This window comes from Quercus robur, chromosome 8, assembly GCF_932294415.1.
Source record: "Quercus robur chromosome 8, dhQueRobu3.1, whole genome shotgun sequence".
Classification (NCBI taxonomy): domain Eukaryota; kingdom Viridiplantae; phylum Streptophyta; class Magnoliopsida; order Fagales; family Fagaceae; genus Quercus; species Quercus robur.
In genome coordinates this window covers 24,066,969-24,080,057 of record NC_065541.1, presented here as the reverse complement: position 1 = coordinate 24,080,057, position 13,089 = coordinate 24,066,969, and the positions used below count along the sequence as shown (strand labels likewise).

The 13,089-nt window shown below is 35.6% G+C and overlaps 1 protein-coding gene across 2 annotated transcripts in view; it reads right to left on the bottom strand.

The window, feature by feature from the left end:
* The window catches only part of LOC126695048 (uncharacterized), a 33,931-nt gene extending 32,217 nt beyond the window's left edge, over positions 1–1,714 (bottom strand). Inside the window, exons 1-2 of one of the 2 annotated variants that reach the window (XM_050391658.1) lie at positions 1,564–1,714; positions 872–1,037 (exon numbers count right to left, since the gene is read on the bottom strand). In XM_050391658.1, the coding sequence (XP_050247615.1) occupies positions 872–966 (95 nt within the window). In that variant the 5' untranslated portion in view covers positions 967–1,037; positions 1,564–1,714. The remainder of the gene's footprint in view (positions 1–871; positions 1,038–1,563) is intronic. The other variant, XM_050391657.1, reaches the window with a different exon arrangement.
* Positions 1,715–13,089: the final 11,375 nt, after the last annotated feature.

The window sequence follows — 13,089 nt, the reverse complement described above, 5'->3', positions numbered from 1 at the left end:
TTTATTTCTTCCCTTAGTATTGCGTTTTAAGTTTTTCCTTTTAGTTGTTTGCTGTTTATTTTGTTTATTGCTTTTCCTTGTGTTCACCATCATGAACACCTTGTATTGGCTTTTGTCTATTTTTTAGTTTGTTTTAATAATATTATTATTACCTATCAAAAAAAAAAAAAAAAAAAATTGTACCATAACCTCCTAATGTAGATTATAACTAAACAGATTTCAGCAACTTAACTTCATACTCCTGTATACTCCCTGTGTACTTGGGTGTCTCTTCTTTGATATCAATAAATCTTTATTACTCATCAAAAAACTTTATAAGTTAATTGCCTGTTTTAGACTAAATTTGGATCAAACTTGATTCCATTGAGGCTCTTTTTATTGTCATTGGGAAATCCACTCATGATAAGAAACAAGTTCCTCCTTATGGAATATACTGTGTTAAAAAACATACTATGCATTAACTATAAATTTACAGAATGATAGAATCCATCTCTCTTATATAGAACCAGTGTATCTGAGCTTTGTCTTCTTTAGACAAATTGCTTGTTATCTACGATTTAATATAAAATTATCACCCTTTTTTTAATAAATGCATGTTATAAACAATTATCATGAAGCCACTTTAAAGAAGTTTAAATTTTAGGAATGTTTACATTTTTATTGGTAAGCTACATTCAACCCTTGGGTCTTGAACCCATAACCCTTAGAAGGGGAGGAGGCAACAAAATATCACTATTCTGCAACAGCGATAACTACAAGGATCCCAAAACATTGAATGGATAGCAAAACTAATAGCAAGTTCTCCTAAAAATCAAATGTGTAAGACATCACAGTGTAATTAAGGAAGAAAGATGGCACCAATAACACTTACCCTTTATAGACGTCGCCAAATGATCCTCTCCCGATGAGCTCCAAAGAATTAAATCTTGATCCCGCAGCCTCTATGAACGCGGCTGCATCAGCCATCTTCGCATGTAAATCCTTTCTCTCCTCACTCACTTTCTACACAAAAATCCAAAACACCAAGGACTACAATTCTGAGACACAAACAGAACTCAAGTCAAATACCCCCACATTGCCACATTCTTCAAAACCCACCACCAAATCACAATCCCAAACTCACCAAAGCCCCCCAATTGGGTCTCTGTAAACCCAAACAATGGCTTCAAATACCAAATCTGAGAACACCCATTTCCAAGCACCAAAAATCAATCAACCCACCCACACAATCATACCCAAAGACCCACATTAAATCCCATATCTAACACAATCAAAGATCTGGAAATGGAAAAAATAAATAAATAATCTTTGAAAAAAAAAAAATAAACACAACACACAATGCAAAGAAGGTCTTGGACTCAAAGCAAAGCATATGGGTGTGATATAATTTTACAAAACTAGTTAGGTGAAGTGGGGGGAAGCGATAAAGTGACAGCCCAGCAGAATTGAAATTTAGGACACAAAAAAAAGACAGATACAGCATCAAACGAAAGCGAAACGACAACACACAAGCGTGGCTTCAGGGCTTTGGTATTTGATGAATTGAGTTAAAAGCTTTTTTACCTGGGTGTTTTGTTGCACGGACAAAGAGGGAGAGAGACAGAGAGGCTTTGGTCTTTTCGGAGCTTCGAAGGGATCGACAGGTACTGGCCAGGCCTTGTTCAATGGAGTTTCTGTGTCTTGCTTTTCATTCTCTTTTGTAATTATTGGGAAACAATTATAATACTCTATATATATATATATATATATATATATATTTTTTTTTTTTTTTTTTTATATATACAAAATAAACACCCCACCTGGGACTACTATTCGAACTAGGGTTCTCATCCCCCTCAGGCCTCTAATAATTATTTAATTTAAGAAAGAGTACTTAGTTAGGAAAACAAAATTGGGTAAGGTGCAAATTATATACTTTCTAAGTTTGGCTATGATTCATTTTAAGCCTTTAATTTTACTTTCATTCAATTGAGTATTCAATCAGGTCTTCACTCCAATTCTGTAAAAAAAATTACCATTATGTGTGCAATTAACTAATTAAAAAAAATTTGATAAAAATAAATAAAATTTTTCAAATGAAAAAAATAAAATCAATAAAAATAATTTTTTTTTAAACCGCAATTCCTTATTCTTATTAACAGCAAAATAATTGGTTGGAATAAATGAATTGAATAAATTTGAAACTTAGAGAACTCAATTGAACAAAAGTAAAATTAGAAGTTTAAAATGAATTTTGGTCAAATTTAGAACAATTTGCATTTTAGAAAAAAATTATAACTTTTATAAATTAAAAATAAAATGAAAGAAAGAGTGGGATATTTTGTTTTTAAAATACCACATCAAATCGCCACATGAATCCCATAATGCGGAATTCAAGTTTACTAAACTTAATTTTCACTTGGAAAAGTGCTACATAACCAAATAAATTTAAGTAAAGGCTTTTAAGTAATTAAAAAAAAATTGCAAAAACAGAATATTTAGCAATTAAGCCTTTGATTCTTAATATTTAATAATATTATCTTTTCATAAAGAAAAATAAATATATTTAATATTATGTGGGATTAAGTAAAAGTGTGGTAGTAATTGTATCATTTATGATATCTTCTACATGTGGTCATACCTCAACTCCTCTTCTCCCACTATCTATTAATCGACCTATCAAAAAGTTAATGTTTTGTGAGAATGAAAAAACAAAAAGAAAAAGAAGTTATGTGAGAAGGAAAAAAATTGCACACTAATAAACCATTTACTCCATCACTGGGGGGGGGGGGGGGGGGGGGCGGCGGCGGCGGCCGGGGGGGGGGGGGGGGATTGTTGGCCCCTTGGATTTATAAAAAATCCCCTACTCCCTCTAGCAGTTTATATATATATATATATATATATATATATATACACACTCTTATTGTCCTCTTGAAAAAAAAAAAATTTCTTGACTTTGCCATTGTGCTCCTCCTTTATAACTGTCTTCTTCTCTAGAGATTTAAGCTCATGTTCTGTACTTTTTTTTTTTTTTTTGAGAAACAGCTCATGTTCTGTACTTAATAGCATAAACAAATGATGATTCCATTGAAAAAAGAAAAAGAAAAATCATCCAAGGGTGAAATGTCGGAGACATTTTGCCAAACCTCATGAGAGGGCATTGTAATTTTCCAATAAAAAAAAATGTAACTGGTTTCTAGATCATTGGACTGTCTCACAATTGTGGAATTATCTTCCCTACCAAAACAATGGCATTTGGTTTTGATTGAACCCGTACTTTTGGATGATTCTTCAGTTGTTGGCTAAGAATCTTGTTGTTTCTAGTTGATGAGGCATTATTGGAAATTCACATGAAAATGGGGTCAAAACTTATCTAGATCTACGGGAAAATGGTCTAGTCTCTAATGTACTTGCTAGATTGTTGGGATCTTTGAGATTGCGTCAAACTAGCTTTAAAGATTAGCATCACTCATCTAGAGATTGAGTTTGATGCTTCTATTTTGGTCTAATAGTCTGCTAATAATGCTAATTTTTATGTCTTCTCATTTTTTAGTAGCTTGCTGCACAAACTATCCAACCAACATGAAAGCTAACAATTTGCACAAGCACTAGGAATAGGAGCAACCCAGTAGATTGCCCTTTTTTTTAGTGTTTTTGGAATCACTCTTTTTAGGTTTGGAACCTGCCTTGTGCTTGAACTATATTTTCATAGTTTAATCTATTTCCCCTTTCTATTTTTCTGTATTTATGTTTAGATTTTTGGTCTGAAAAATAATGTTGGATTGCAACTTTAATTGATAGACATGAGGGTGCTATTGTAGTTTGTGGCTATGTTTATTTGGGACTCTTGCTCCAACTTAGCTCTTTGAATTTAAGCCCTAAAATATGTGATAATTGCTTAAAATTACACTATTATCTTAGTTTTGATATGCAATATCACATTCATTTTATGTTTAATTACACGTAAATATGTGAGTTTGAAATTTTTCTTTGAAATATACTCATTACCTGTATTTTTCTCTTAAGAAGATTAAAACTAATCAGCTAATCACGTAGCCACAAAAATCCAAAAGTCAAGATCAATTGGGGCATGGTTTTTGAAGTATTAAACAAGTCAAATATGTGTGAAAATAAATAAATGGAAAGAAAGAAATTAGTTTAAGGAAAAATTGGCAAATTCCTGACATGGAAACATCCTGCGTTGTCTTGGTATTTTTGCCATAACTTTTGCACAGATGTTTGATTGACTTCATTCTTGCAGCCATGAAAAGAGGACTCGAATATCTACAACTTTTTAAATCACTACAAATTTGGAAACAGAAAATGTTTTGGAGTTCAAACGTAGGTTGAATGTTAACAGTGAAAAAAGCTTCGAAAGTTAAGGTATTCACATCCTAAATTTAAGGGATTTTCATCTTTTTCTTAGGAGACCATTGAGGTTATAGAGGCATAAAAACCCCATAACATTTGTCATCTTTAAAAAAAAAAATTATTTTATATGTTTAGCATTAGTTTTTATGGATTTATTTTGCATAACTATGTCTATGTGTGGCTAAATCTCTAGCTAGGGTTAGAAGTGAAACCTAATATTTTATCATGTGTTCTTGGGGTTATCTATGTGCTTTCTATGGATTGATAATTGAATTTAAGATTGATTTTACCATTTGGAACCATTGTATGTTGACAAATTCTTTAGATTTAATATGATTATTAGATATATCAAATATTTGAACTCCTTCATGTTTGGGATTCAGCTTCACTAAAAGATTAGGGTAAGACTGTCTACTATGACCTCTTCTACAAACCCATCAAAAGTTAGAGTTTTGTGCATTGGATACAATCTTTATTTATTTATTTTACTTTTTAGTTTTAGATGTTTCTCTAAAAATAAATGTAAATTAATTATGTTTAAATTGTAGTCAAAGACTATTATATATAAATTAATAGTTTCTTCTCCTTTTCCAATTCTAAATGATAAATAAGATGAATATTTGACTCAACAAAGTTATCAAGATACAATTACAGGTAGAGTATCAAATTAAAATAAATATTCAATTTGGGATGCTTGTTTATGATAGATAGCATCAACACATTTGATAGGGCATTTTGATTGGACATTAAAATGACTAATTAAAATTAGTTAAGTGGAAAATTGTAATTAGTTAAGTCCTTGTTTAATTATGTGACTTTGTGCATCAAATTATAATTGGTTATGTTATTAAAAAAAAGGGATAATTACACATAACCCACCTGTGGTTTGGGCGAAAATCACTTTGCTTACCCGTGGTTTGAAAAGTATCACTTAACCCACCTGAGGTCTGTTTCCGTCACTCTCCGTAACCCACCTCGGTCTCTGCCGTTACAAAAACATCTTTTAATCCCAAAACAGAACATAACGCAAATCAAAACCCCCAAAACTCAAACACTTTTTGAGAGAGACACCCAAGGTGCAATCAGGCTTGTTCTTCGTGGTTTGGAGCGTGTGGAGAGGGAGAAAGCACTTGTTTTGCATCATCGAACCTAGGCAAGGTATGTGTGATGTTTTTTCATCTGCATTTGGGTCTGTTCCTGATTTAGGGTTTCAGATTTTGTTCAAGTGTGAACTTACTGTGTGAAAGTCTAAATCCAGGAATCGTGGTATGTTGAGATGTCTTCATCAAGTGGTAATTTCTCGGGTTCATGTGGACATATGTGCAATGAGCAGACTTGTGTTTTGAGAACAAGTTTGAGTTTGCACAATTTTGGGAGGAGGTTCTTGGGTTGTAGCCATTATAAGGTTGGTCCTAAGTGTCCTTTCTTTGTTTGGATTGATAACCCAACCTGTCCTCGTGGGAATGAAGCTACACCTTTGGCTCTAGAGAAGATGTCTAGGCTTCAGACTGCTCTCCAACTTGCAAATGAGAGGGAAAGGACAGCTCTGGAAACGGCAGAAGAAGCTAGGCAAATGGCAGAAAAGGCTCTTGAAGAGGAAGCCAAAGCCAAGGAGAGGGAGAGAAAGGCTCGAGCTGTCTGTGCAAAAGCTAAAGAAAAAGCCATTCTTGCTGAAGAGAAGCAAAGAATGTGGAAGTCTGCATGCATTTTGTCATGGATCTTTTTTGTTATTGTTATGTTGTTGTGTTTTGGCTCAATTGAGTTCTCTGGAGTGAAGAGACCTAGATTGTTGCCCCTGAAGTAGTTAATTGGTTAGTAGAGATAGTTATAGCAATGGTGTTAATGAATTTGCATTGTAATAGCACTAGCCTACTGATGTAATGTTTTGATGTGTCAATGAATGAAGAATTGGTCAATTCTTGAGTATTTTGTGCATATCCTAACAACCATTCAATGGAAGAAGTAATGGTCAATTATCAATTTGGCTGTGCATACCATAACAACCATTCCACAATAAAAACTTTCATACACTGTATTAGAAAAATATACTTGGACATAATTTGTAGTAGCAATAAATAAGCTTCCATATAATTTGGCTGTGCATACCATAACAACCATTCCACAATAAAAACTTCCCATACACTCTATTAGAAAAATATACTTGGACACAATTTGTAGTAGCAATAAATAAACTTTCATATAATTTGGTTGTGCATACCATTCCACAATAAAAATAATATACTTGGACACAATTTGTAGTAGCAATAAATAAACTTCCATATAATCTAGTTTGGACAAATATTGTTCCATACAAACTGTAATATCACAACTTCCATATTGTACCTTAATTACAAAAAAACACATTCCAAGGCCAGCAGTGATTGTTTTTTACACTAATTAGTAATTACAAAAAAGTACATTCCAAGGCCAGCAGTGACTGTTTTTTACACTAATTGATAATTACAAAAAGCCAACAGTGGTCTTCACAAAAAAAAACCAAAAAGGCCCACATGTTCCCACTAGCTTTACTCCCAATGCTGGCATGCGTACCCACTAGCTTCATTCATTTCTTACCTTTACTCTTTCCTCTTTCCACCCACTGGATTCATTTTTGGTGGCCTTTGTGCAGCAAGCTGTCCTCTAGTCCTCACACCACCAGTGCTCCCACTTGCATGTGAAGGCTACAAAATAAAAAATAGATCTACTTGTTAAAAAATATCCCAAGCTACACAACCATCCAGGACTAAGTTACCTGTGAAGAACTTGGTAAGGTATCCCAGGTCTCCCTAGGTGTGTGAAACTCTGGTTGTGAGGAAGAGAACCATCCTGCTCTCTTGTGAGATGGCCTAGGTTGATTTCCTTGCTGTGAGGATGAAGGCTGAGTGGCAGACATCATGTTGTAGGTCTGTGTAGGCTGTTGGGATGGTGGCTGAGGTGCAGGCTGAGGTGCAGATCTAGGTGCAGGCACCCCTTCCCTTGCCTGCAACAAAACCCAGTTTCAAGACAGTGTCTATTGTAAGTTTAAAAACAAGTTTTTTTTTTTTCTTTTGTTTTTTGCCATTTAAATCCTAATTACTTACAGCTTTTTCTCTTTGAAGTCTCTGTCTCCTCTGCCATGGTGTCTCCCCAGTGATGCCAGCCTTGCACCCTCTTGAGTTATGCCCTTTCTTTTTGCATTTCCCACATCTTACAGGTCTATTCTGTCTACTTGCTTTGTAAGGGTTCCTAAACTCATCAGAAGCCCTCTTTCTTTACTTGGGTGGTCTGCCTGGTGGTTTGTATATGTGAGGTGTCAGGGGAGCAGGCTGTCCAGTCTCAGCCCATTCTGACTAGCCAGGCATGGGAGGAAGTACCTCCTTGTATATCTCCATGTAAGTTTCTTTGAAGTAGCATGGGTGGGTATAGTCTTCCGGTGTCTCAATGTTTGTATAAATGGTTGTTATGGCATGTTTGCAGGGAATGCTATTTAAATCCCAAGACCTACAGCTACATGTCTTCTTCACCAAATCAACTACATGCCTCTCATACTGACTGCCTACCTCATAAAGGAAACTACCAGCTGGGGTAGCACTAAATGCCTTACTTTCAACCTTCAATTTCTCCAACCTATCTTGTATGCTTGGACACAACTTTCCAGCATACTTCTGTATCCCTTCCCTTTTTGTGTAAAACCTAGTCATAAGTCTAACCCTAATCCACTCCAACATTGCCAAGATAGGCTTGTCCCTAGACTTCAATATCATTGCATTAAAAGACTCACTCAAATTATTTACCAAACAATCTGTTAAGGCCCTATGAGTGAAGTGTGACCTTGTCCACTGTGCAGGTGCAATGTTTGCAAGATACTCATATGCCTTTTCATCCAAATACCTTATGTACTGCATGCATCTCTCAAACTCCCTTACTGTTGTGGCAGCAACACACCTCCACAATGCATCCTTCAGCTCCAATCCCTTGTGATCAACTTTGAAATTGTTGTAGATGTGTTTCACACAGTATCTATGCTCCACGGTAGGGAATGGTGTTTCTATTGCAGGTATAAGCCCCTGTAAATAAGCAAGCAAACAAACAAACAAAACAAGTTAGTTCAGCAAACAAAGTCAACTATTCAAGTGTAACTGAACAAAACAAAACTTGCATACCTTTTGCCTATCAGAAATGAAGACCAACTGAAGCTCCTCTGGCCTCTCTATATCATCAGCAAAAATTTCCAAAAACCATATCCAAGACTCCCTGGTTTCTTGTTCCACAACAGCCATGGCTACTGGAAAAATGTTGTCATTTGCATCCTTGGCAGTGGCAGATAAGATTTGCCCACCAAATCTGTGCTTTATGTGACAACTATCTAAACCTATAAATGGCCTGCATCCACCTAAAAATCCTACCTTCTGAGCATTGAACCTAACATACATCCTCTTAAATTTTGGCTGGGAAGTCTCCTCGGCCATTTCTGTCTGCAATATCACCCTACTCCCCTTGTCTACAGTGGTTATCATTTGTGTATAGTCCCTAAGGACACCATATTGCAGTTGCTCATCTCCATTTATCAAATCCTTTGCCTTTCTCTTTGACCTTTACACTTGGTTTACACTTAGGTCAACAGATAAATTTTGCATCACATGGTTGTGTACACCACTCACCTTCCAATTTGGATTTTTGCTAAAATCCTCAATGAACCTCTTAGCAACATAAGCTGATGTTGCTTGACTGTTTTTGAAAGACTTGGGACAAGTACAGTCATCAGTCAAGGTCTTAATTTGAAATGTTAGCTCTCCACTTATTTGAGATGCGTAACATCTCCACCCACACCCATTCTTGCAGTGAACTGATATCTTGGTCTTCTCATTAAGCTTGAATTTGATGTCAATAGATTTTTTGATTGCATACTCCCTCAAAGCAGCTCTGAACACCTTTGCATTAGGGAACTTCATCTCCTTCTTCAGTACAACATTTCTCATGTCACTCTTAGCATTAAACTCCACTTGCTCAGGTACCTGCTCATCATCAGACCCATCCATGCTTACCAGGTCATCCTCAAGGGCTAGCTCAGCCCACTCAGGGTCTGTGTGGGGTGCATTGCTTGATTCTGGGGCTGTGTGGGGTGCATTGTTTGATTCTGGGGCTGTGTGGGGTGCATTGCTTGATTCTGGGTTTGTATTGGGAGCAGAACCTTGTGGAGCTGAGTTTTGAGCAGCAAATACATCATCACCAAAGCCATCCCCCTCTAGGCCCTCATTTAGCCAATCATCATCATCATCATCATCATCTCCTTCAACATTCTGTTCTTCATCTCTTGCATCAATGTCAACATCCTCAACATCTTCTTCATCATCACTCTCATCATCATTCTCATCATCTTCATCATCATCACTATCCAATTCTATTTCAACCCTTGCTGCATCACCACTTACATCACCACCTGCATGACCACCTACACCATCTGCCACTCCCCCTGCATCACCACCTACACCACCTGCCACTCCCCCTGCCACTCCCCCTGCATCACCACCTACGCCACCATCTGCCACTCCCCCTGCATCAGGATACTCAACTGCCAATGACTCCACATCTATGTCAGTATAGATTATGATTTTTTCAGCATACCATGCCTTATGAAGGTTAGTCATGTTTACGAAATCTGTATCTGTTTCTATGTCTCTTAAATCATGCTGTAGATCACCATCAGGAATTAAATACTTATATCTACTGTGTTCCTTAGGAGCACCAACTAGATGGCATAAATCCCGAATTTCAAAGTAACTCAACTTGTCAGGGTCAATCTCTGTCAGTAAACGTACAGACCCACCCACATATTGTATGATTGGCTCCTCCACAAAACATCCCCCAACATGAATTTCAAGGTCAAATGTGACATCATCCATCTGCAATTAAAATAAGTATTTTGTTTACACACACTGACATGCAGAAAGTGAGAAGAAGCCAAAAGAGACAACAAGGCAACAAATTGACAACAACACACGAACAAAGGACCACATAAAGCACATGCAAAACCAGACTCCCAACAAATTCATAGGGACCACACTACCGACACTTCACAAACAAGTGCAATCATTGACAAATAAACTTGATTCCTTCGCATTATAGAAACAACAATAGCAAAATGCATATCCTAAGCGATTCTACACATAAATAGCAAAATGCTAATTTAACATACAAAAAAAAATTTACTGTGCAGATGAACAGCAAAACCTAACTACGTGGGTGGGTCACCATAAAAAAATGACATCAAGAACCCAAATGCAGATGAAAAAACATCACACATACCTTGCCTAGGTTCGATGATGCAAAACAAGTGCTTTCTCCCTTTCCACACGCTCCAAACCGCGAAGAACAAGCCTGATTGCACCTTGGGTGTCTCTCTCGAAAAGTGTTTGAGTTTTGGGGGTTTTGATTCGCATTATGTTCTGTTTTGGGGTTAAAAGGTGTTTTTGTAACGGCAGAGACCGAGGTGGGTTACGGAGAGTGACGGAAACAGACCTCAGGTGGGTTAAGTGATACTTTTCAAACCACGGGTAGGCAAAGTGATTTTCGCCCAAACCACAGGTGGGTTATGTGTAATTATCCCAAAAAAAAAAAAAAAAACGTCCCCCAGAAGGTTCTTTTTATGAAGATCCCACAAGTTTTTGATAAAAAAGTTCCTAAAAGGGATTTTATGAAAATCTCACGAGCTTTTAGTAAAAAAGTCCCTAGGAGGGATTTTGTAGAAATCTCATAAGTTTTAAGTTTTAGAAAAATTCCTTAGAAGGGATTTAATAAGAGTATCATGAGTTTGTGTTTGTGTGTGCTTTTATTTATTTATTTATTTTAAATTTTATTATTATTATTTTTAGGTCTTGAAAACATTTTATTAGTGGAAACACATTTGTAAACTAACTTTGTAAAACTTTTTTTTTTTTTAATTTTCGAAAATTATTTATAAACAATGATGTTTTTTTTTTTTTTTCCAAGCCATCTTGCTATGGGACCATAAATCTACAATTTTAAGCATGGAGTGAAAATGTGAATCCATGTGTATGTTCAAAGGGGAAACTAAATAGGTATATGTATAAATCACATAATCACAAATGCATCACATGAATCCAAATAGTACGTGGCAAATATGTCATACATGCAACTATGAATCACATCATCAAGTCCAAATAAGCATGCAATCCAATTATATCCAAGAATGTTCTAAGTGACCTAAGCATTGAAATCCAATGTAGTCATGCAAGAATGAACAAAGAAACAAGCTAAGGTGGAAACTTTTTATTTTATTTTATAGAGTTTTAATCTATAGTGTCCGCTTTTGATGATTGCTCTCTTTATCGTCAAACTAAGACACTAATTGATTTTTGGTGTAAGTGTGGATTGAATCCCAAATCTCCTATTCAATCATTAGAGACTTTACTCGTTGAGCTAACCAGAACCCACAGCAAATGTGGAAACTTTAATATAAAAATAGAAGCTTTAATGCAAAAATATAAACTTTAATGTAAGATTGAACTATTAATGCAAAACAAGTAAACTTAAATGCAAAATAGGAGCTTCAATGTAAAGATTGAATCTTTAATGCAACTAGTGTATGATCCCGTGCATATGTACAAGTACATTTAAAAACAATCACAAATATATGAGTTCAAATTATACACAATGTTAGATTTACAACTTACACATTTTTTAAGTTATGAATTTCTAATATATGTGATAATTTCTCATTATATATATATATATATATATATATATAATTTAGAATTTAATTGGATTTAGACTCTTCGGTTTTCACACTCAATAATTTACTTACCATGAAAATTAAAAAATCAGATGGGCACATGATACAAAATTAAACTTCAATTGAAATCCAATTTAGGATCTAATTGTATTTAGACTTTTCGATTTTTGCACCTAATAATTCACTTAACACAAAATTTTAAAAGTTATATGAGACACATGGCACAAAATTGGAATCTAATTTAAAATCTAATTGGATTTTCTCTAAGCTTTGGCTTTAACTATATATAGATAGGAGTGAACTTTCATTCAAAGGTTGGAGCTTTACTGCAACAATTGAAACTTTCATGCAAAAAAATGTAAGCTTTCGTGCAAAATTTGGAACTTTACGTTCTGTTTATTTTGATATAAAATATTTTCACATTTCATGGTGTTTGTTTTGTGGTAAAATAATTGGTCAAATGTAAACTATTTTCAGCCAAAGGAAAAATCCAAGGCAAAAAGTGTAAAATGTTTTACAATTGAAAAATCAATAAAACATTTTACACTTTCTTCTCCCCTCTCACTCTTGACAATATCTTAGCTTCTTTTCTCCCCCCTTTCACGTTCTCTGTTCTTCTCTCCCACAACTTCAGTGAGTGCTCTCTCCTATAACCCAGCCAGTCACTCACCTATTGCTTATCACCCTCCATCTCTTGGTTCTTCTCTCCCTCTCCATCTCTCAACTTTTTTTGCTCACAAGGCCACATCCCTCTCATCTACCTCTCCCATCCCGCACAACCCATCTTACATCGATGGCCACCCACTAATCGACACCACCTACTACCGACACCAACCACGATCATCAGTGCTACCAACCTATATCACATCTCTTCCTTGCACAAACTCATCTTCCTATCTCTCTCACATCATCCCTTGGGTTCAATTGACGAGTGGCAGCAGTCTTGGGTTTTTGGTGGCTACCCCAATCTCGCCTCTGCTAGGTTGTTATATTTTTACATTAGGTTC